The 22908-nt window shown below is 44.8% G+C and overlaps 1 protein-coding gene across 1 annotated transcript in view; it reads left to right on the top strand.

Annotated features, from left to right (window-relative positions):
• The first annotated feature begins 12488 nt into the window (after positions 1 to 12488).
• pdgfab (platelet-derived growth factor alpha polypeptide b) overlaps positions 12489 to 22908 on the top strand; it is an 18670-nt gene continuing 8250 nt past the window's right edge. Inside the window, exons 1-4 of the mRNA XM_030735846.1 lie at positions 12489 to 13128; positions 14285 to 14381; positions 18305 to 18448; positions 19649 to 19839. Coding sequence (XP_030591706.1) covers positions 13069 to 13128; positions 14285 to 14381; positions 18305 to 18448; positions 19649 to 19839 — 492 coding nt within the window. The 5' untranslated portion in view covers positions 12489 to 13068. The remainder of the gene's footprint in view (positions 13129 to 14284; positions 14382 to 18304; positions 18449 to 19648; positions 19840 to 22908) is intronic.

Genomic DNA, 22908 nt, shown 5'->3' with positions numbered 1-22908 from the left:
CACAGTGGACTTAAAGCCTCTACGGCTTTGACACATTCCTCTTCATCTTAGTGTCAACTAAATCAACTAAGGAATGTGCCCCCAACTCACTGACATTGAGTTTAATCGCCCCCCTTCCCACACATATACACACATACACACGCTGACCCATTCAGCTTCTTCATTTTGACAATACGCAGTAACACACATGAACTCGAGCAAGGTTGGGGTTTGTAGCTGCGTGAAACGAGTATTTTCTCTCAGACTGGATTGTCAGTCGGTGCTTGACCCCTCTTTTTCTGATGCTCGTCCTCAGTGGTGGGTCTTCAGGTTGCTTTTAGATCACACTCACTCTTGTGTAGTTTGGTTACATTTTTCTTTTAACACTGCTGACTCTTTTCTGGATGACAGGTTTGTTGTTTCGGTCTTCCTAATGAGCATGGAGTGATGTTTTTAGCATGCAGCAAACTAAACACACCTGACAGATCGCAGTACATGCTTGAATTTAAATTAGACAATTAGCAAACAAGATCTATGTATAATTGTACAGGTTTTACAAAATGTTATTTCCAAAAAATCAAAAACAAAACTGTTGAAACTTGATTTTTTTAAGCCAGCACGGACTCTTGACTGAAAGCAGTTTGTATAAGCAGGCGCTGAGCCTGCATGTCACCATTCATCTACATGACAAATGAACAAAAACATGTCGTACGGTTTAAAGCTCTGAAATAAGCAAGTAATCGGACCTTGAACAGGGTTTGTTCAGTCAAGCATCCTCCGAGTTCACATCTGCCAAAGAAACAGCACTGTTAAAACTGGTTACGCCACAAAATGAGCAAAATAAAAGCTGTCAGCCTGGACTCTGTGTGTGTGTGTGTGTGTGTGTGTGTGTGTGTGTGTGTGTGTGTGTGTGTGTGTGTGTGTGTGTGTGTGTGTGTGTGTGTGTGTGTGGGGCCAGAGTTTCTGATTAAGCATGGCCATTAGTGGGCCACTCTGGGTGGGCCAGTTAAGGACAGAACTTGGCACTGTCACATGAGCAGTGAGATGAAGCTTTAATAACACGACACTTTGTCAGAGTGAAAATAAAGTGTTAAGATGTTCATGCACTCCTTTACTGACTTTTAATTTAGGTCGCTGTGGTTTTTTTTTTTTTTTTATGCTTTTATTGTGTCATAATCGATCATAAAACTCCAACTTTGTAACACTGACGCCGACTTTTCCACCAGCTAATCTGTGTATTCACATTGCAAGCAATGCGGTCGTCAGATAAGAAAAAGCTCATCAACCCATCACCACTCAGTCCACAAGAAGCAATTAAAATTTATTTATTTTTTTTTTTTGTACAGTGATTCTACAGAATACCTGAAAGTTGTCCTGCTGCCATGGATACATGTGTTAACTCTTTCAATGTTTAAAGACTGCAGATCACATAATTATTTGGTTCAGTGAGTCTTTGGGTAACAACTTCTCTGTTTTGTTCACAGAAAGCTTGTCACTCGTGTTTCTGCTCCTGCTGGGTTTGCCCGTCTTCTCCTTTCTTTAGCACAAAAAGAGAAGCGGTCCATCGGAGAAGGAAAGCTGAATCCTGCCAACAAGCAGTTAGGCTTAGTGAGTCCGGGGAGTTGGTTTACAGGAAAGAGTCGGACACAATGTAGAGAATGAAAGTGGAGGTGGAGCAGATTGTAAACATGCAGGAGGTGGAAGTGGAAAGTAAAGGAATGCTGCACCAGCTTCACCGACAGCCTATAACAGCCTTTCTGCTCACTCCTGATTAAAGTCTGTTGAGATTCACTGACATAAATGTTAAAGAATTTATCCCACCATGGAAACATGCCGTCTCCTCATTACAGGATGACTTCTTAAGTGCATCCCTCCCCCAAATTCCAAGTTTTATGTAATGATTGCCAAAAATTTACAAGATAAGATGGCTTGGAGGCATTTGGTGTATTTTGCATGTTTATTTGTTGCATCCCATAACTAAATGCAACAACCCATGCTCCCATGAGAGCATGTTTTATTTGGTGGTGCATATTTAGATCTGGCACAGTGACTCTGGCCCCTGGGTATTTGACCACAACAGCCCCTCTGCTCACAATGGCTCCCTGATTCTCTCTTTTGTTTCCTTGCTTGTTCTCCGTGTTCCCATAGATGCCATCTCTACTCTGCTCTAGTCCCTTCACTGGGGAGATTCAGGCTAATTAAAATGCTTACTAACCTCCACTTATTCTCTCGCCTCCATGATCCCCACACCCTGCTGGGAAAAAAAAAAATCAACCCCCCAACCACTGGCACTAATGACCAGCATCCTTTCATACATAACTGTCTAGATATACTGGGTGTGGCGACCTGTCTGCTCCCGGGCAGAGTTCAGCCTGGTTGGGCTGAACTCTCAGTCCAGAGGCATCTCATTTCTGCCTGCTCCCCACTTCTGCTGCTCCGATTCTCAGCGCTAATCATGGCCTTGTTAGGTCAAAGGTTACTGCCCAGGCCTGGTCACAGGTGACTGAGCAATAGTGAAGCTGATGGGATTGAAAGGATGAGAGGAAATGTAGCAGGAGGAGAGTTTAAAAAAATTGGGTCATTAGATCATCACAAGGTCTGCTTCAGTTTAAATAGCAGCTGTTCTACACAGTGATTGTGTTACTACAGAAAAACAAAGTGTTTCTCAAACTCTTTGGACTGAATGCCCATCACATTGTGATAGACTGAAAAATTGGCATCTACACACAGTGAAACTGTCCTATTTAACTGGTCTGAAGTTCATCTTTGTTCCAGTGATAAATAGTGGGCAGCTTTGGCTCAGAATGTAAAGCGGATTGTTTACCAACCAGAAGGTTGGTGCTTCGATCCCTGAAGTAATGCAGCGAGCAGCGAGCATACTGTATAAAGTGACAATGGGTGACTTGAAGCAACCTCAGGCAAAAATAACTGCTGGCAATATGCAGTGAACCAAACCCGAGATAATCTTTACTCAACTTCCAGCGAGCGGCCGAAGCAACTACCAATGAGAGCGCAGGATACTGCTGATTGACATATGACCTTGTAGTAAATACATATCTCGGCAACTGGAACCTGGAATGTCTGCAAGTGACCGGCAATTAGCTTCAAAGTGATGTGGAACGAGCAAATTGCTTCCAGTGTGGAAACAACTTTACTTTTCAAATTAAACTGAGTCTGGTGACATTCTCAGATTATTACTTTATGCAACTTCTTAAAAAGTAATAATACTGAATTTTAGGAATTGATACATAATTTAACATGGTGCACAGTTTTGGCAGTTTGCTGCTTTGGAGGATTCAGGTGTGTGTTAAAACAAGCTTCGTGGTGGAGAGCTAATGAGTTGGGCTTGTTTTGCACCCACAGGACCTGGGCACCTTGCAGTTACAGCATTGACCATGATCTCCTCTGTATAAGATAAGGTAAGATAAGATACACCATTATATAGTACAATGAAAATGCATAGTTGTCCATGTCTGTGCAACATAGAGCATACACTCATGAAATAAATAAGGAATAAATAAAATCACTGAATCAATCATCACTTATGTAAAAAGCAGCTGATCAGCAGCATTGATCAGGGCTGTTGCCTTGTTGTAAAAACTGCCCCTTAGCCTATCAGTCTGCACCTTCAGAGCCCTGGCTCTCTTACCGGAGGGCAGCAGTTCAAACACCTGCTGTCCTGGGTATGTGCTGTCTCTCAGAATGCTGTGTGCCCTCCTGAGATAAACGGGTGCAGTGGAGGTCCTTCAGGGAGGGGAGAGGGTTGCTGATGATTTTCTGGGCATTGTTAATTACCCTCTGTAAAGCCTTCTTGTATGACATGATGCAGCTGTCGAACCACACTGAAATGCAGTAAGTCAGCACACTCCCAATGGAGCAGTGGTAGTCAGTAGCTCCCTCCTCAGATTGATCCTCCTGAGGACCCTCTGGAAGTGCTTTCTTCAACACTGCTGAGGTGTTAATGTTCCATTTAAGTTCTGCGTCCATATGCACAACCAGGAACTTAAAGGTGGTCACCCTCTCCAAACACTGCCTGTTGAGGTGGATGGGCAGCATGCTGGACTTGCTCTTCCTGAATTCAGCCACATGTTCTTTGGTTTTTGAGGTGTTGAGAACCAAGTTGCTGTCCTCACACCACCCCACCAGCCTCTCGACTTCCTCCCTGTAAGCTGACTCTTTGCCACCAGAGATGAGCCTGACCACCGTGTTATCATCAGCAAACTTCATGATGGCATTGTCCGGGTGCGTGCTGACGCTGATAAGTGTACAGAGTGTAGAGCAGAGGACTCAGTACACAGCTCTGTGGAGAGCCAGTGTTGAGGCTGAGGGCTGTGGAGAGATGAGCACCCACTCTGAAGATCTTGATGTGTGCAGACCGGCCAGCTGGTCTGCACACTGTCTGAGGACCCTACCGCCAAATATAGAATCTAGAATAACAAATCTAGAATTCTAGAGTCAAATGTGAGGTCATTTGTCTGACAGCTAAAGCTTGGCCAAAATTGGGTCATGCAGCAAAACAATGCTCATAAGCACAGCAGCAAATCTACAACAGAATGGCTGGACCATTGCAACACCTTGATTCTTTTCCTTTTCAGCCAAAGTCCAGACCTCAACCTGATTGAAAAGCTGTGGCGGGACCTTTGAGAGAGCTGCGCATAAACTGATACTCGCAAACCTCACTGAGATGTTGCAAAGAAGAGTGGGCCAAGAGAGCCACTAAAACCACTTTTTTATTCGTCTAAATGAGTAAATCAGCCTGTTGTAAAAACTAACAGTTAGGAGTCAAGCATAAGTGCCTGAAATTATTTACTTTCGATTCACGTCCGCTCCCTGTTACTGTCTTTTCTTTTAATTTGACCCACGAAGGAGACAAAAGAAAAAGAAAAAACAACAAAAAAAAACACAAAATGAAGAAGGGGATATGATACCATCTGTTTGTTTTTCTGTATTTCTTTCCCAAGCTTGTTATCGTTCCTCATTTCCTGCTGGACGACAAGTAAATAATTCACATGTATACATGTACCAACACTGAGACCAGGCCTCCTCAACTAGCCTCCGTTTTGGCCTCAGTTTCAAAGCTATTCCCAGCGTATGAACCCTTGTGTGACTCGCCTCCAAACGGCGTGTAGAGAAAACAAACAAAAGACTAAAATGTTCTCCCAACATTCTGCAAGGGGGAGAAAAGTAGGAGTCAGTGGCATTTTTCTGAGTGAGATATTCCCTCATGCACATGACTCTGCAATCTCCTGCCCACACTGATCCCTACACAGCACAATCCATCTCTTGACTTCATTGTGCAAGTTGGTCCCTGAGGAGGCAGCTCAGCAATTGTCTCAAGTCTTCTTTTTTTTTTTTTTTTGGTGACTCCTACTCTCAGAGAAATCATCAGGAGTTTTAAATGTGGGTCATAAAAGTAGTCGAAGTTGGTTCTAATCACATTAGGAACATGAAGGAATGCACTGAGCAAAAAGTCCCCGTTGAGCTGTTCGGGAAAGCGTATTAAAAGCCCACTCTATTAGATCTGCTATTAGATCTTTGACTTTGAGACATTTAGATGATGGATGATTTTCTCCACACTCTTAAAAGTCCTGCACTTAAAGCATCTCATGTTTCTAAATCACTTGTCAGATTTAGGAATGTGATGCTCCACACTGGACTGCACATTGTGTGTCTTCACTGTCTCAATAAGGCATCCTCCCCCATGAATGAACACGTGTCAGGGTCTATTAAATGTGACTCTACATTCTACACTGCAGGTGTGCAAAGTCGCATCAAAAAGGCTGTCAAGTCTCTTGATTTTTCAGGCCACCTTTGGACATCCACACCCCTCCAACTCCTCCTCGAGCCCTCAGAATCCCTTCTCTGACTCAGCTGAGGAATGCCCCAGGCCTGAGGTGGTGGTTAGCGAGCAGAGGGAGGGCGGCTCCCTGAAACCCTGCAGGACCCAGCTCAAGGGTGACCCAGCTCTCCCTAAACCCTGAAGGAATGCGTGGATTTGAGCTAGAGCTGTAACCAGAGAGCACTCTCTCCTATCTGTAAGCCCATAATGGAGCCACTTCCTGTTGATAATCAGTTTGTTGTGATCCCACTGACTTGGGATTTTGACACTTCATCTTGATTCCTTCAGTAGAGGAGGAAGAGGAGGAGAAAGAGGAGAGGCGTTATTATGGTTCTGGTCTGTCTACCATAATGACAGTGTGGGCTGTCATCAAAGGCTTGGGTACCAGAAAATTTTATCTTTCTAATTCGAGTCCTAGATCATGCAATAAGCCACAAAATATGCACATATGCACACACTTGTGCACTCAACCTTGGGCCACCGTGCCAGTCTTCAGTATAGGCAGGCGATCTAATAAAAGGTAAGAATGCCAAGAAAAAAAAAATGGAATGAGGGTCCCACTAACTCTGTCCTGTCTCCTTATTTTTTCCATCACAATTCCTTTTTTGTTCTCATGGTTGGTGTTGGATTGGAGCTGGTACTGCTTTTACGGCCTTGATTAATAACAACAACAATAAAAGAGCCAAATCCTGCTGTAATTATTTTTTAAAAGCAGCTACAATGCTGTTTCCAGAGCAGCTAGCAGGGAGCTCTTTGGGGTAGGGGGGCTTACATTAACTACTGTTAATCGTTACCACGATGCATGTGAAACAGCCTCACGGTACGGCTCATAAACTGGGCAGGGCTTCTCTCCTGGAGGTGAAGCACTTTCATTGCTCAGTTAGGTGTGGTTGCCATAGGAATTGCGTGGTGTTGAGGAAATTCTCAGGCACAATTCAGAAAACTGAACTGAAGCTGATGAGCATCATAAAGCAAGCAGGAGCCCTAAAGTGGATTCTCTAACTGCTTTTAATCATCCTTTAATCCAGGGGTTTCTTTTGATGGATTCTTTTTGTTCTCTTCAGACTCCTTCTCTGTCCCCTTGCACCCTCTCTCCTTCTATTTCCATCCAAAGCTTCTTCTTCCTCTCTGTCACAGATGTCTAGTGTCACTCGAGTCAAGCAGTGAAATCTCACCTTAATCCCATATATCACCACCATCATCACAACCACCACTAGAGCCCCCTCATCTCATGGTCTCTACACTGGGACTGCCTATGGCTCCTGAAAGACACTGAGGAGGAAGCGTAAAGTGAAATCCCCCTCTGACATGCCAATTGGAGTAATTATGAGCTTATAGTCTCCTAATACATCTTCGAGGACAGCTTTGTGCGGCCCCTCTGAGACCTGAGCTTGTCTGTCATGTAGCGCTGTAAAGATGACTTGTCATTTTGCTTGTGAGAGATCCATTTAACCTTTAATATGTTTTTATTAGTTTTAGTTAAGGCTCTTCTATGATGATATCAGTTTCTTTATAATTGTTTGGATGACTTCTCTCTGCAAGTTAAAGCCATGTTTTTCCGCTCGCTACTGGTGCATAATCCTCTATATTCTAATGTTTATTATGAGTATGTCATTGTATATGTTTCATTCTTTAATGCTGTTATTTCAGGGCCAGAGTCATGAAAGGCAATACTAGCTCACTCTTTTCCCATTGGCACCGTCAGAAAGCCAACACTTGTGCTACTATAATGTCACATAGACATCCAATTTTCCTACACCCCCCTGGGACCCTAGCGAGACAGGGCAAGTCTGTCTCTCGCTGTCCTTTCCACACCGCCTTGTCCTGCCTTTAATGTCCCCCTGGCAGGACCCTGATGTGTGGGTTAGTCATGTCCTCCTCTCTGAGCCTCCAAACTCACACAATATGTGGACACAGTGGGAGTTCCCAGGATTTTGGGGGAGTTGAAGTCAAAAGAGGAGGGGGAGAGATTGGGTCAGACCACCACAGAGTCGGGGAGACCCCTATCTTCCTCCTCGCCAGTTCCCACTGCTCCCACCGTGGCACACACATGTTGAAAAGGTCAGGTCTTGATAGACAACAGAGCACCAGCAATTACAGTGCTATTTCTTAGTGGCTGGAAGTCCCCTGTTTTCTCTCTCTCTCTCTCTCCCTCTCTCTCTCTCTCTCTCTCTGTGTGTGTGTGTGTGTGTGTGTGTGCAGAAAGTGTTTTTTTTCTTCTTGTTCTCTTCTTGTATAAAGAGGCAGTGTTTAAGGGGAAAATGAGCTAGGACAGGGGGAATGGGGAACTGCATGTAGGAACTTGTGCACGGATTGCTTCATGTCTGTCTGTCTGTCCATTTGAGGGAATTGGTGAATGCTCATGAGGGAGTGCAGGTGTTCCCGAGTACACCGTGTAGCGTATGAGAGAATTCTCATACCTGAGTTTGCTTTTGCTTCTAAATGGGATTTCCTTTCCTCACATCTGGAGCTGAGGCTTGCTGTCTGAGGCTTCCTCTGCACTGCTGCGGTCAGGAGTCCATTTCTGACTGAAAAAACTGAGTGAAACCCTGTGTGTGGATGCTGACTCTGCAAACAATCTGCAACACACACACACACGCACACTTTCTTCCAATGCATTCCCAGTATTTTCTCTCTTCTGTGCCATTTCTCTTTCACACTGACCACCTATTTCTAGCTCTCTGATGATTTCTTTCATCGAGAAGTACAGAATAAAAAAAAAAAAAAAAAATCAAGGCAGGCTTATGAGAAGAGCAGACCGCAGTTTGACAGATCTGGAGGTCACACAGAAAGGATGCCGCGGTCCCTTAACAACTGAAGTGTGCTGCTGTAATGTATAATGTGTTCCAGCTGGAAGCTTGCCTTGCATACCTTGTACCACCAGCTTTGTGCATTTATGTGTGCATGCGGCATAATTATTATTATTTTTTTTTAACCCAGAGGGTCAGCTTGGCTAAAGTTGTGACTTATGAAAGAGCAGTTAGCAGGGTAGTGTGCCCTCTGAAAGGCTACACACCTATAGAGCTTTAAAGGAAAAGGGCTCTTGAGGGGTGCTGGGGGGGCCCCAGTAGAGCACTTCATTCAGGTTTCTATGCATGTTAGAAAGATGAAGTCTTGTAAATTGTTGCCAGTAATCATCCCTATAAAAGAGCAGCTGCATCTGGGACCAGTTTTAAGTATGGCTGCTATACCGTGCCTCCCTCCATGGCTTAATATTCAGTTGAACAAGCAGCAAGAGTGTATGCGTATGTGCTCTGTGTCACAGCTTGCTTAAGTGCGCAGAGGTTGCCCTGGATATGCACTCTGCTCTGGATAATTTCCAAGTCCAATCTATATTGCTACCAGCCTCTGGAACGTACCTTTGCTCCTGGGAAATTTCACCTGAATTACTTGCCTGTGTGAGTGTATGTCTACATGAGTAACCCAACCATAAATGTTACCGCTGCTTCTAATGGGCATATTACAAGAGTGTGTGTCAAATAACACGCAGCTCCACACTAAAAACATCAAACTCAACCCGCTAATGGCATATTAGAGTCTGATGATGAGCTAGTTAGGGCTTTAGTTTGCGGAGCCTAATTCTACCCTGAGGAGGAGGGAGAGGATCTGTCTGCAGTCTGCAAAGGGCCTGCTCCTTGTGTCCGTGACTCATGCGTGCTCATGATATGGCTGGGCGGTGCTGGGGGAGACATCAGGTTGAGATCTGTTTGTTTCTCTGTTGCAAGGCAATCCACTCTGTAATCCACTTGGTCTTTGACATTATGAGGTGTCATAGAATGGGGATGCCCAGTGGACTGTCACGAACGTGCAGCTATCAGTGTACAGAGTTTCTATTGTTCGCTCTACTATCTTTTTATGGTTCTGCAGCAAACTGAAGTGTGAGATTCTTTGCTTTCGTTGCAGGGTGAGAGTTCAGCTGCACTGGGATCGAGCAGAGACCGATAACAATGAATGTGCAACAGTTTGTCTTCTGAGACACGTGACATTATATACTTTGAGCAGATTCAATTTATAATGATGTAATATTCTAACGAAAGAATATTACAGGGACCTGCAGCTCTAAGCTCACAGGGTCCTGATCCTGAATTTTGTCCTTTCTCTTAAGGCTTGGTGGAGTGTGAAAGATGGAAATGTGACAGACAGAAATACATCTAGACACCAGTTCAGTATTTTTTCAGTGAACAAACAGTTGCTTTATTTGTTTGAGATCTGGAGAGTTTGAAAGCCCCACCTGTGCCCGGATGACTTTGTTGTGTCCCTCGAGATGTTCATAGACATTTTGTAATATGATGACATGCATAATCATGCTGAGTCATCTACCATTGTCAGCTTCCACATCCACATGAATTGCCTGGCAGAATGAGTAATGTTATCAGTGTTTTTTATATTATGACTAAGATACAGAACAAAAAGTTAAAATAAGAATCAAACAGGATTTGCAAGGTTCAGCAATTTTTTTTAAGTGACTTTAACTAAAGATTTTTTTTTCTGATCATAAAATATCTGAAATTATACCCAACTATGTACTGAAAAATTAAAAGAAAATCCTATCACAGCTTGAAAAATAATGAGTAAATAATAAGGCCGGGATTTCACAACTGATCGCCTCTACCCTTCACACAGATGAGCTAAACAGACAGTTCATCCAGACGGAGCCACACTTCAATTCCCCAAAGGCCTCACAGCTCATATCTACCACATTCCCAGTAAATGTCTCCCCTTTTTCCTATGTGTCTCTCACTGGGAACTATGTGTGGCCCAGAGGCAAAACGGGAGTCATCACCTCACTCAGAGAATCCTCTCCGCAGAGTCTTTATGGCTCAATTTACTGTGCACCAGCATCTATAAAATGATTTAATGGGGTTAATGTTGTTAGGTACACATGCCTCAGTTGCCAGTAAACATGATGCCTAATAGCTCGTGCAGGAGGAGAGAGAGAGAGAGAGAGAGAGAGAGAGAGAGAGAGAGAGCGAGAGAGAGAGAAAATAATTTCAGATCTTGCTGTTTTAATTTTTTTCTTTTCCCCTAAAATATGACCCCCCCTTTGCTCAGTTCTGCTTATATAAGATTTTCCCATTCCATCTTTCACCACTTGTACCATCCTCCCATCTGCATCCCACATCTGTGTGTCAAGCTCCAGAATTTGGTTCTCCATCTTAAGCTTGCTCAAAGCACAATAAACAGTCTCCAAAACACAAAATAAACATGGCAGTGCCTCACTCTCACTTCTACTCACTTCTTTGATAGATGCACAATTGCACCCTCGTACTTTATGTCCTGTTATCACAACCTCTTCCTCTGACTCTTGCTATGGCCAAATGCAGACCTATAAGGAATATGAGTCATAGATTTGAGTGAGAGTTTCTATCCATGCAGGGAGGCTGGCGTGTGATGCAGCCATGACCACACAGCAGTCAGGATGAACCTGCTCATCACCGGCTGATCTTAGTCATGCTGCCGTTAAATCATAAACATTAATTCTCTCGTGGGACCACCAAATGAGAAAGGAATGATTCAATCAGGGCCTGAGAGACTTCAGCTTGAGCAGGATGTCACATAAACTGCTTTAGCTGAAGGAATTTTCTTTTAAAAATATTTGATTCGTTTTATAAGCGCCGGTGCCATCTTAACATGAACTTCATAGACCTATTAAAATTGTTACATTAATTACTCCACCATCTGCTGCAGCGTTTCCAGCCACCATTCCTCAGGCTCGCCTCCCGCTGTATTGATCCAGTTAAATGGACAAGGTGGAGGGCAGACCACCTGGTTGGCTGACCTATGCCTCCCTGCTGATTGTCACCTCTGGGCGATAATGTGAGCGCAAGCTGTCTGTGTGAGTCCCTGCTCCTGTAGGTACGTCTCCTTTATCAGCCCTCTGGCTTTTCTCCCAGACCTCCCAGCAAAGAAGTGAAGCACAGCACTGGGGCACTGGTTCTGGCTTCTTCTCAACAAGTTAGGACCAGCCTATCATGAGCTTTCGGTTTAAGTAGATGCTTCCCTTGTCCTAAAATCATGCAGATACACCCAGCTTTTAATATCTGGTCATTGTTATCATCTGATTTATGTTATCATTCATGAAATTACTGAATGTGAAGCTAGATTATATTCATTTGTTTTCTCTGCCTTCAGTGCAGAGTGAGGCAGGGTGAGTCACCATCATCACTAACATAATGATCATAATCTTTTTTTCCCAGTTTGTCCTAATTAAATTACATCCTGAAAACCACAAAACATCCTGAGGGATCTGTCTTAAATAATCAGTTTATGTCTTCCACTAATCATTCGCATCTCTGTTTAATATCCATCAGCCCCGTCTGCTAATGACGAATATGATTTAATGAGAACAATATCTCGTCAGTATTTCCATCCGCATCTCCGTCCTCTTCTGCATCCTTTCTAATCACTGATAATCAATATCGATTACATCCTGATTCTTTGAATGGGCTCTCTGCTGAAGGGTATACAACCACACACAGACACACACACACACACACTTACACACGCACAACCGGACTGAAGGGGGGTGGGGACGTGCTCTTGAATCTTAAGTCATCTAAGCAGCCAACCAGCTTCCCTCACTGAATACCAAAGCGCGAGGGGAGGCGCAACGGGCACGGGGCTGCTGGCTCTCTATATCCAGCGCCTCAGAGCCGCTCTGACCCCATTCACTCCAGAGTCCCACGGAGCCAAGGACCTGTGCAGATTGCTGCAAGACAGGCTCTGGGATAGCACTACACGGACAACTTTCTCCGCTGTGATTTTCTCCTCGTTTGGATTATATTCATTTAGGACTATTAAATACTGAAAAAGAAAAATATAAATATATAGTCGTGCGTTTTAATCCTATGTGACACTGTCTTAAACAAAAGCAGCCGCGTTTCTTGTTTGATATGTTAAACTGGTTTCAAGTTTGAAGCCTCTAGTTTTTTTAGAAGGTGCAGCGCAATGTGCGTCGGGCTTGTCTCTTGGGATTGTCTCACTTGCGCTTAAGGAGCTATGTCGAACTGCAGCACAGTGTGTTCAGGAGGACGCAATCCACTGTGAATAACAAGAATCAACTTCCAACCTTTCACAGCTTCAAGCAAGTGCAGCAGCGCGGTGTCTGACTGAGCACGCTGAGCTGCCTGACACTCTGGTTTCTCTCCCAGAGGGGATGGTTGTGGATCCTCTGGGGCCAGGAGCGACTCTGAGGCTCCTACATATTAGCGCCTTTTTCGTGATTCGAGTTAATTCTAAATTAAAGGGAAATGAGAGCCACACTTTCCTACATCCTGCTGTGGACGACGTACCTGCTGGCTACTGCTGAGGTAAAGTTACCAGAACCTGGTGGAGGCATGGGATCAGATAGACGGTCCCCAGTCATACTCAGTCTTGTGGGGTTTTATTCTTGTGAGGGTGCAAAGGTCCCACAGCGCGCATTCTCCAAGAGCAACACGTTCAACCGCACAACTTTAATTCCAGATAAAGAAAACCACAAAGTAAAAGATCCAAGTTTCGATTAAAAAAACACTTTAGGCTTCAATAACATAGATGGCGTTATTTAAAGCACTCTTCATTTTGGCTTACCTATAACTGTTGTTTAAGAAATTAAAAAAAAGGGGGGGGGGGGGGGGGGGGGGGGGGGGTCGTGTGTGTGTGTGTGTGTGTGTGTGTGGGTGTGGGGGGGTGGGGGGGGGGGGGGGGGGGGGGGGGGGGGGGGGGGGGGGGGGGGGGTGGGGGGGGGGGGGGGGGGGGGGGGGGGGGGGGGGGGGGGGGGGGGTGGGATGAGGCTATTTTAAAGAGGCAGTGTGAATAGGCATTCGTTGCCCGACAAGAACCTCGTATCGTGGACTGTGCGCTTTTGAGGCAAACATCACGTCTGCTCTGTGGATGCATATCTCTGTTTATGTTGGCGTATGTTGCCAAATCTGTTCGTAGTCTGAGTCAATTGCCAAACGTTTGGGTTGGGCCAAGCGCCGTTCATGGGAAACCGCTCCGGTGGATATTTTTAGGCCACTGTTCCTGTACGGGTCGCACGGTTTACTCTGCTTGAGGTGCCTGCAGGACCGCAACAAGTGCAGTGTGGAGAGGATATGGTTTATGATATTACAACACTTCTTATCGTAAGACATTTATTATTATTTTTTGTGTTGATAGATAAAAGTAATGAAACCTTTTTTTTTTTTTAAACGCACATTTAAAATTTTAATGGTGGAAGGTGTTTATTCTAGCAGTTATATGGGTGCCAAATTAACGAGAACGACATAAATGCATAATTTCTTAAGGGACCACCTTTCTCCATGGATGAGGTGATGTTATGGCAATGGACAGACCTGCTTGCTTGTTGGCACACTGTTGTAAAGTTGTCCATCACTGATCTCTGGGGCGTCTTTGACGCATCTCTATTTTCATCTCTCGTTTGATTTCTTTCCCCCGACCCTCCTCCTCCTCCTCCTCCGCCCCCAACCCGCGCCGACCCCAAAGGAAGTGGAGTTTCCCCAGGAGCTGATAGACCGACTGTCCCACAGCGAAATCCACAGCATCAGCGACCTCCAGCGGCTACTGGAGATTGACTGGAGAGGTAATTCTGGCCTCTTGATACTTTGAATAATAGATATGAATTACATTAAGAATCCTGACGCACTGGAAGTTATTCAAATGTGACATTACATCAAGATATGTTTTATTAGTTGTAAAAAGGATCTGGCTTGGGGGGCATATATAGTATATATATATATATATATATATATATATATATATATATATATATATATATATATATATATACTATATGGAGATTGTAACTGTTGTGACCCCACATTACATTTGCTGAATTGCTGGGTGATGTTTGTGAAAGTTATGCCCAGAAGCCACAGAGAGTATGCCTGTGTCATCCACTTGTGGCTCACAGCTGACAGAGGGAGAAATCGATGCATGAGAAACTTTTAATCAAATACAGATTTTTGCCTTTCCAGCAGATTTAGCAAACTGTGTTGGCACATTCTGCTCATTCTGTTCAGCAGGGAATCCTTGCACTCCAGAAATTAATCTCCAAAAACATATCCATGTACAGGAAATTGCTGAGGGATCGGTGCACCAGTGGGGCCTGCCAAATGCAGCCCTGGCATGCACGATAAAACTGTGACAGGTGCTTTTACTTTGCACACGTGACAAAGGTGGACGTTCACTGGCAAGCATTTTAATTGTGCATATTCCTTCAGTTGCAACAGTCTCTGCAGTGAAATTACTTTATTGCAGCCACACTGCCACATTTGCTGCCACGTAAACCAGCAGCCTTCTGGTCAGGTGGGATTCCTGCGCTTCAGGTGCAGCTTCTTCGGTGGTGAGGGACCGAGTTGTCTTGGACTGTCTTAGATTAAGTCACTGGGAATAACTGGCTCACTCATAAAGATTGGTTGATGGACATAGGTAATGACAAAATTTGCTTTAACGGTCCCAAATGATGTAAGCGACCTCACCAGTCATAGCTCATTAGCAACCCCAAAACTTATATTCAGCAGAGCAGCACTGGGACCGGACATTCACTCAAGTATTCTTCTGTGTAAGCATACATTTGCCTTTCTGAAGAACATATTAATTAGGACTAATAGCACCCACATCATTAGTGTGGTTATGAGCTCACAATCAAACCAGCCTGTACTGCACAACAGTGATCACTCCTCTTTATGCTGAGCCCAGAATAGATGCCTGAGTGCCTCTAGCATGAGCAGAGGTGTTTATAATTGAATTAGCATGTCTTTCTTCAAACAGAGTAATGTTTTGCAGGGTAACAGTAGTAGGCTGATTATTATTACGAGGACGTAAATTGTCAGAAGGCCAGCTTGGCTGCCCTGGCCAGCGCATTAAAAGACCTTTGACGCCAGCCGGAGGGATATTTACAGATCTTTGTTGCAACATATAGCATATGTTGTAGCATGTCAAGCAAGGAAGGAGAAAGAAAAGCCTGAGATGTATTTATTTGCATCTGTAAGGGTAGGTAACACTTTGACACCTGGAATATTTTAACAAGGATGGAATTAGCAATATCAAGAGTAGTAATAATTCAGCCTGTCAAGATGAACGTTTCATTTAGTGCTGCTTTGCTCAGCAAGGCCTGCATTTGCTTCGGGAGGATGGTGTCTTTAGGCTGTGACTGACAGATGAGATGACCCTGCTGGAGCCTGCAGATGGCCGTCTGGCCCCTGAGGTGCTTCTCTCCTCTCTACTCCTCTTTTCTCTCTGAGGTGGCCCCCTGCCTGCCTGCTCTTATCTCTTTCAGTGAAGGACTTTGGACAGAGAAGGAACCTGACTCTTAGCATGGGGCAGAGGTGGAGGAGGGAGCAGGAGGAATCTGGACGTTGTATTCCCGCTTTCCGCAGAAAGACTGCAGTTGTTGTGGCAACCTGGTTTGTTCTGAAAAGCTGACAGCGTGTTTACGTCCTGCACACCGTGACTACCCACAAGTCTGCAAAAACAAAGTTTTTGTGCTTCCTACCTGCTTTCGCGCCCACAGAGAGGACATGCTGCCCTTGTGACCTAAACTAATTCTTTGTCAGCTCAACCATGTAGCTGTTGACATAACAAATCAAGGAAGAGTGACACAGAGGAAGAATTATGGGGTCGCTTATTACTACGAGTCAATAGGATGTTGGCTATTTGAATGAGCAGGGGGAGAGAGAAAGAAAGGAGGAGGAGCAAAGGGAGGGAGTCCTGGCCCTCGGTTAATGGAGGGAGTAATTTGCCAGTCATGAAAGCCTGATTCATGGCAAGAGACCGTCTCCTGCATGTCCTCTTTTCTCTTGTCCCAGTTTGACAATGTTCTGGGTGTGTTGTTGTTTCTTAATCACCTGGAACTGGTACTGGAGCAAACCCCTCACTCCACTGGTGCTGTCTCCACCCTGTCTTATTCTGCCTCTCCTTATTTTTCCTCTTCTTACCTGCTTTTTCCTCATATGATCTGGATTTGCCCTTTTAAGTATAAAGGATTTTCTTCCTCACTCCTGAAATGAAGACAGGGGTAAATTAAGCTCAGTGTCAGTCACTGTGTTTAAAGATTGTTAGGGAGGATATCCAGTCAGAGTGTAGGTGTTTTGATGTATAAGTCATGCAGTACAGAGTGCTTGCTGCCTATGTACAGGACGTGCATGTGTGTTTCTACTGTGGGTAAAGCCTGGCAGGCTGACAAACTCGGTCCTTTGCCTGACTCGCCCGCTCTTTCCTTCTGGGTCACTGGCTGTCTGACTGACAGCGCAACAAGTTGAAAGAAAATTCCCGAGGGGACTACCCTGGGACTGAAACTTGACAGACCTGGAAAAAATGGCATCAAAAAGCAAATAATCAACTACTCCTGGAGGTGGATTTTGTATAGATAGAGGAAATCCCTTTAGATGACTCTGGTCAGATCACAAAGAGGCTCAGCGAGTGGAATGTGTCCGCCTGTGGGTAAGCTTTGTTGTGCTGGTGTACATTGGGTTTTAGGGCCGCTATGGTGGATAATGACAGGAGCTTGTATAACTGTCGCATGTGTTTCTGTTAAGTGTTCATTAAGTGTTCATGTATAGGATTGTGTTAGCCAGGTGAAGTAGTTATGCTGTGCCTACAGACAGGTAGGACCCACCCACTTAGCAAACACTCTCAGACTCTGCTCTCTTAGAAAGGGCAGTATCCTGCGGGCAAGCTTTATCATTTTATTGCTGCTCTGGCATTTCTCTGCAGTGCACCTTATATTCTGGTGGGGACCAAAACAAGCAAGCTTTATCAGATGACCATGAATGTGAAGAAAAAAAAAGAAGCTGAACTGGCTATATTGGCCTGAGGTTAAAGAACTTTGAGAAGCTAGCATAACAAAACATGTACTTTTCCAAGCCACTGAATGATTGAAAAGCAAACATTTTCAGGCAAATGAGAGACACCAAACCACTAATTAGGGCAGGAATAATGGTGGCTGAGTACCACCTGTCAAATGACCACTTTAGTCCCCCGTGGGTCTGTGAAAGCTGGTTGTTTTTGAAGGAACGTGCTGACTCACCTGCGTCTAGTTACTTTGCTCAGGCTTGGAAAGTTCCTCCAAATGAGTGAGTGAGGCTGACACACAGAGTTTGCAATTACACAGATGTCTGTGTGAAATGTGCCTCCTGCCTGCACCCTATGTTCTCAGGACTGTTTACCTCAGTTTGTGACATCATCAGCAGTCACCCTACCCTGCTGCCCAAAAGCACATTTGTGGGAACTGTAGGCCTGAGATACCAGTCAGAAGTTACCATCTTATTATGGCTGTATGGCTGTATGACTAACCGACGCACAATTTGTTGTGGATCGGGTATATAAAACATCAACACATGCTGCCTTCTCCTGAGGTCTACCAAGCTGCCCATCACAGCCATTCAGCATTGTTAAAGCTGCAACTCATAGCCGGCTCACTGGCTGAATAAGCTTCGTGTGTGTGCGTGTGTTTGTTTTTCTCTTTGTGACATTATTAATCTGGGGGCCTTTTGTTTTGACGAGGTACGGGAAACGATGTTCTCGAGGAGACCAGGCACCACAAGCAGCACAAGCACCAAAACCACCAGAAGAACTCCTCTCATCCTTATGGTTACTACAGTGACCTGAAGAACTCCCAGCTGCACAGCCGTCGCAAGAGGAGCATCGGTAAGTCCGACAGAATACAACGTGCTCAGCTGTGCTGCTCAGAGGTTGCATCATGATTACATTTTACACCATATAGCCTACATCACACTTTGGCACATAAGATTACAGTGTCAAGACGCCCTAAAAATAACCCGTGTCTTAAATATCGCCCCCCTGACACGAGTTCCCAGGAGATGAAACCGATCACTTTACACTAATTTCAAACAAAGCTAATGGTTAGTGGCTTTTATACTGCCTTTTTGTGGATAAAAGGGAACCCTAATGGAGACATCTACCCAGTATTTATAGCAATCAAGGAATCATGAGAAACGAGACTGGTGTGTGAGGTTGACGAGGCCGTCTGACACGAAGCCTTTTAATTGGCCAGAGGCTTGCAGATCTAAGACACACGCGTCAGGAGAGAAATATATCCTTGAGCGTGGAAATTCCAGGCATTCAGGGCTCAAGTTGCAGCTCGTCTGGGCTCTCAGTCAGATTTCTTCATAAAACGCCACGCGGTACGATATCTGATAGAGGCGTGTAGAATACCATGTAATGTGTGATATGTGTGTATTAAGACTCTCTCCCCGAGTGGCACAGCATTTAAAGCGTCACAGGATAATGTGGTTGGTCGTATTTCATGTATATCATAAGCGCATGATATAGTATACCAATTTGGCAGCTGTCTACACATGATGGACATATCATGTTTATGACATAATGGTATCTTACTGTACACACGCTGTCAAATCTTTAGGTTTAAGTGCCTCTCAGAGCATTAAATCTGCAATGAATACTTAAAGCGTTTCTGTCTTCATTACAGCCAGCAGGGTCAAAGGTCATTATTAGATTTCCCACCAGTGGACGTAAAGGTTTTCTGGCCTAGTCACGCTGCATTAACTCCACTGAGGTCTCTGAACAAAGGACTACTCTTTTAATGTCTCACTGAGTCCTAAGCTTCTTAGTTGATATGAGATCAGCTTTTTTGGATAGCTTGTCGTCTTAACAGCCCTAAATGGGGTTGGGTGTGAGCTTAGCCCAGACAAACGACTCCCACATCAAATGAGTCATCAAATAATGAGCAGTGAAAGAATGCATGAAGCAGCTGTGAGTGAACGGGACAGATTACAACAGTGCATCAAGATGGGAAAGGTGATAACAAATGCTGGTGCAGACCAAACTCATTAACTCGACTTTCCCCTCTCCCCGTCTCTGTTACAGTAGAGGAGGCAGTCCCCGCAGTGTGTAAGACACGGACGGTGATCTACGAGATCCCCAGGAGCCAGGTGGATCCCACGTCTGCCAACTTCCTGATATGGCCGCCTTGTGTGGAGGTGAAGCGCTGCACAGGCTGCTGCAACACCAGCAACATGCGCTGTCACCCTTCACGCAAACACCACCGCACCGTTAAGGTAAGACACACACCTACTGTACAGGTTGTTTGCATATATCCAGACATAGAGCAGGTATTAACATGTAATATACTGAATCATATTAAACCCATTCACTCGCTCGGCGCAAACACACTCACTTGCACATCACCACTTTCCCTCTCCACAGGTAAGTAAAAGAGGGAGGCAAAGTTAGGCTAACATGCCTTTCTTCATACTTATTCCATACTTTATTCCCCATTTTCTTTATAACTCCTCTTCTCAAGGTACCACAATTGGCCACCTAACCTCTGCCACCTCCTATCCTCCCCGCTATCCTTCAGTTTTTATTGATCACCATCCTCACTTCTTATGTTTGGTAAGAGGCTTGGGGCTGGCTGTGCCAGGACAGTGGAAGGAACAGAGGAGACAGGGATGTTGGCACATGCAGCCATGACATCGGTTGAAGGATTGACCCAAGAGGCATGCTTCTACCAGATATAAGACAGGCTGAGAGAGAGAGAGAGAACGAGTCTTGTATCTAGAACATATCGGTCACTTGTTATTGCGCGGGTACACCTCTCCTCTCTGTTTGGCCCTTTCAGGAAGCAGTGAGCCCAGAAACGACAAGGTGACAAAGAGGATGAGAAAGGGATTGAAGGGGGTTGCACTGTTCCCAGAGGCTCTTTGGCAATGGTTGCTTGAAAACATGTCCTGTTCAAGATCAGAGGAGACACAGTGGCTGGAGCAGGAGATGCATTTCTGATGTATTTACACTTCAGCCTGTTAGCCTGTGCACAGCTCCATTGGGAGGTATGGGAGTTATGTGGTCTGTTCTGTAAGTAAGAGACAACCAGGGAATAAACAGGGTAGCCCGGAACAGTCTGACTGCACACTCATCTTCTCACTCTATTGTTTCTTCTTGATTCTGATCTTGCCCAGCCATGGGCACTGGGGCACTGCTTTCTGTCCTGCTTCTCATGCAGGCCTTTAAAGACGCCGCCTTGATAGACCAGCAGAGTAATAATACTAGTATCCATCTTGGGCTGCCCCCTCCTTCCTCTTGGCACACTGGCACAGGCCATGGAGATTTCAGTATTGATAGGAGGACCTTCTGTTATATTCATGGGTTAGGGACAGTAGGAGAACACTGACAAGACGGTCACTGTAGGGCACAAGCCATTGCATCCAGGGCACAGAGTTTATGGTTAGAAATGCTGACTCATAGGGTGGCAGGAGAGTCAAGGTCTGATGTACAGCACAGCCCTGTGTGTCTGTTTGTCTGCATGCAAGCTCATCTGTCTGGCTGCCAGACCTCAATAGGAGCTCTGTCTGTGATCACAGTGATGAGGAGGGATGGATAGAGACTGACAACAGCGTGTAAGACACTATAAGGCTTGATTCAGCTATTCCTGGAATGCAGTGATCCATGCAACTTTGTCCGTACCGCCCACTTGACAATAAAGGCAAAATGAGCCCACTGACTTGAGGGACCTTCAGGCACGGTGGGACGGGTTTCGGGGGTCAGTTTTTCCATGTGGTTCCAGGCGTTGTAAAGGTCATCTGTCAGGGCTCTTGCCGGTCAGGAGACATTCACCACATTGTGTGTAAGAAACATTGTCTCATGCCAAGTTTTGTCTTTTTTTTCCTGTCTGTCCCTGGTCTGAATAGGAGTTCAGTTTGTGTGTCTCCCTTCATTTATTAGAAAGCTAAAAATGTTGTTCATCTACTGGCCTGACTTTTTGTTTTTTCCTACAAGCCAAGGATGGGAAAAGAACACATTTGCTGTGTTTCTTTCCGTCTCATGCCACTACGCATTTGTCTAAATGCACCTTTTATTTACTTATTGCCCCTTCTCTCTTTCTTTCCCTTATTTCTGCTTCATGCTATGGACCCAAAAAAAAGAAGAAAGCGGGTCTGTGCAGGCCCCATTCTGTATAAGCCTGCCCTGTTCTGTGGTGGGGCAATAAAAAAAAAGAGACAACTTTAAATAGGACTAGCCTGAGGGAGGGACGGGGGGGCAGATCTTAAATTCATCTTCTTTTTTCTTGGTTTTGCCCCTCTCCCGTTCTTTAGCGTTTTGCACTTTGCTCCTTCACCGCGGTAAGTCTATCTCTGGAACTTCGTACGTGTCGACTTCATTTACACACTTGTTTTTTTGTGTTGTGAGAGGACACAGTAAAAGCGAGAGGTGTAAAGATAAGCAACGTGGCAGCCTTTTTAGAGATGGTTCAGTGTTCATAAAAGAGATTAAGTGAGAAAGGTAGAAGGAGAAACAGAGGGAGGTAAACGGTTTCTAATTAGTTAATGTTAAATGCTTTTATGAATTCACATCCCCAACAGTCCTTTAACTACTCCTGCACTCCTCCTCCTTTTGCACTCTCAGTGACACCACAGTCACTCCCTTTATCCCAGGATCTTAGCTCTCTTAGCTCTGCTTTTGTGCCACAGTCTTCTTAGACTTGTTATAATCTTGATATGGCATGAATAGCACAATATATAAACATGCCCAAATTTATTTATCACTGGCACGAAACACTTCCATGTTTCTATTTTTGTCTTCTCCTCCTCCTCTCCTCTATTCCCTCAGTTTGTCCTCCTCTTTTGCATTTGTCTGTCTCTGCCTGGTGATGGCTGCAGCTGTGTCCGGTAGTTCTGATGGTTTTCTCAGTGCTTTTGGCTCCGAGTGTCTGGAGACGCACTCGCTCATAAAGCAACAGGTGATTTTGAACAGACGGGATTCAACAGGAAACGGAATAAAAATTGCATGCGGTGTGGAAAGAGAGTGATAGGGTGAGCTCGGCATGCACGTGCACTTTTGAGTTCTTTTGGTGTTTGTGTGTAAATCATGTGCATCAATAGGATTGCGTGACAGTGTATGTTCTTCCTGTGGGAAAGAGCAAAGAGGCCATGACAGAGGTGGAGAATGGACCTGTCACTCATTCTCTCACTCATTAACTCTCTTCTTCTTCTGCAGTATTCAAGTCCATTGCATTCCCAGTAAGAAAAGACACCAGGAAACTGTGCACACGCATTAAAATCTGCTACAAAATATAAAGCTGGCAACAAGTCTAACAAAAAAATTGGGGTTGTATATTTTATATATATGAG

Source organism: Archocentrus centrarchus, chromosome 8 (assembly GCF_007364275.1).
Source record: "Archocentrus centrarchus isolate MPI-CPG fArcCen1 chromosome 8, fArcCen1, whole genome shotgun sequence".
Taxonomy (NCBI): Eukaryota; Metazoa; Chordata; class Actinopteri; order Cichliformes; family Cichlidae; genus Archocentrus; species Archocentrus centrarchus.
The sequence above is the reverse complement of the archived record's forward strand: the minus strand, read 5'-3'. Positions and strand labels throughout refer to the sequence as shown.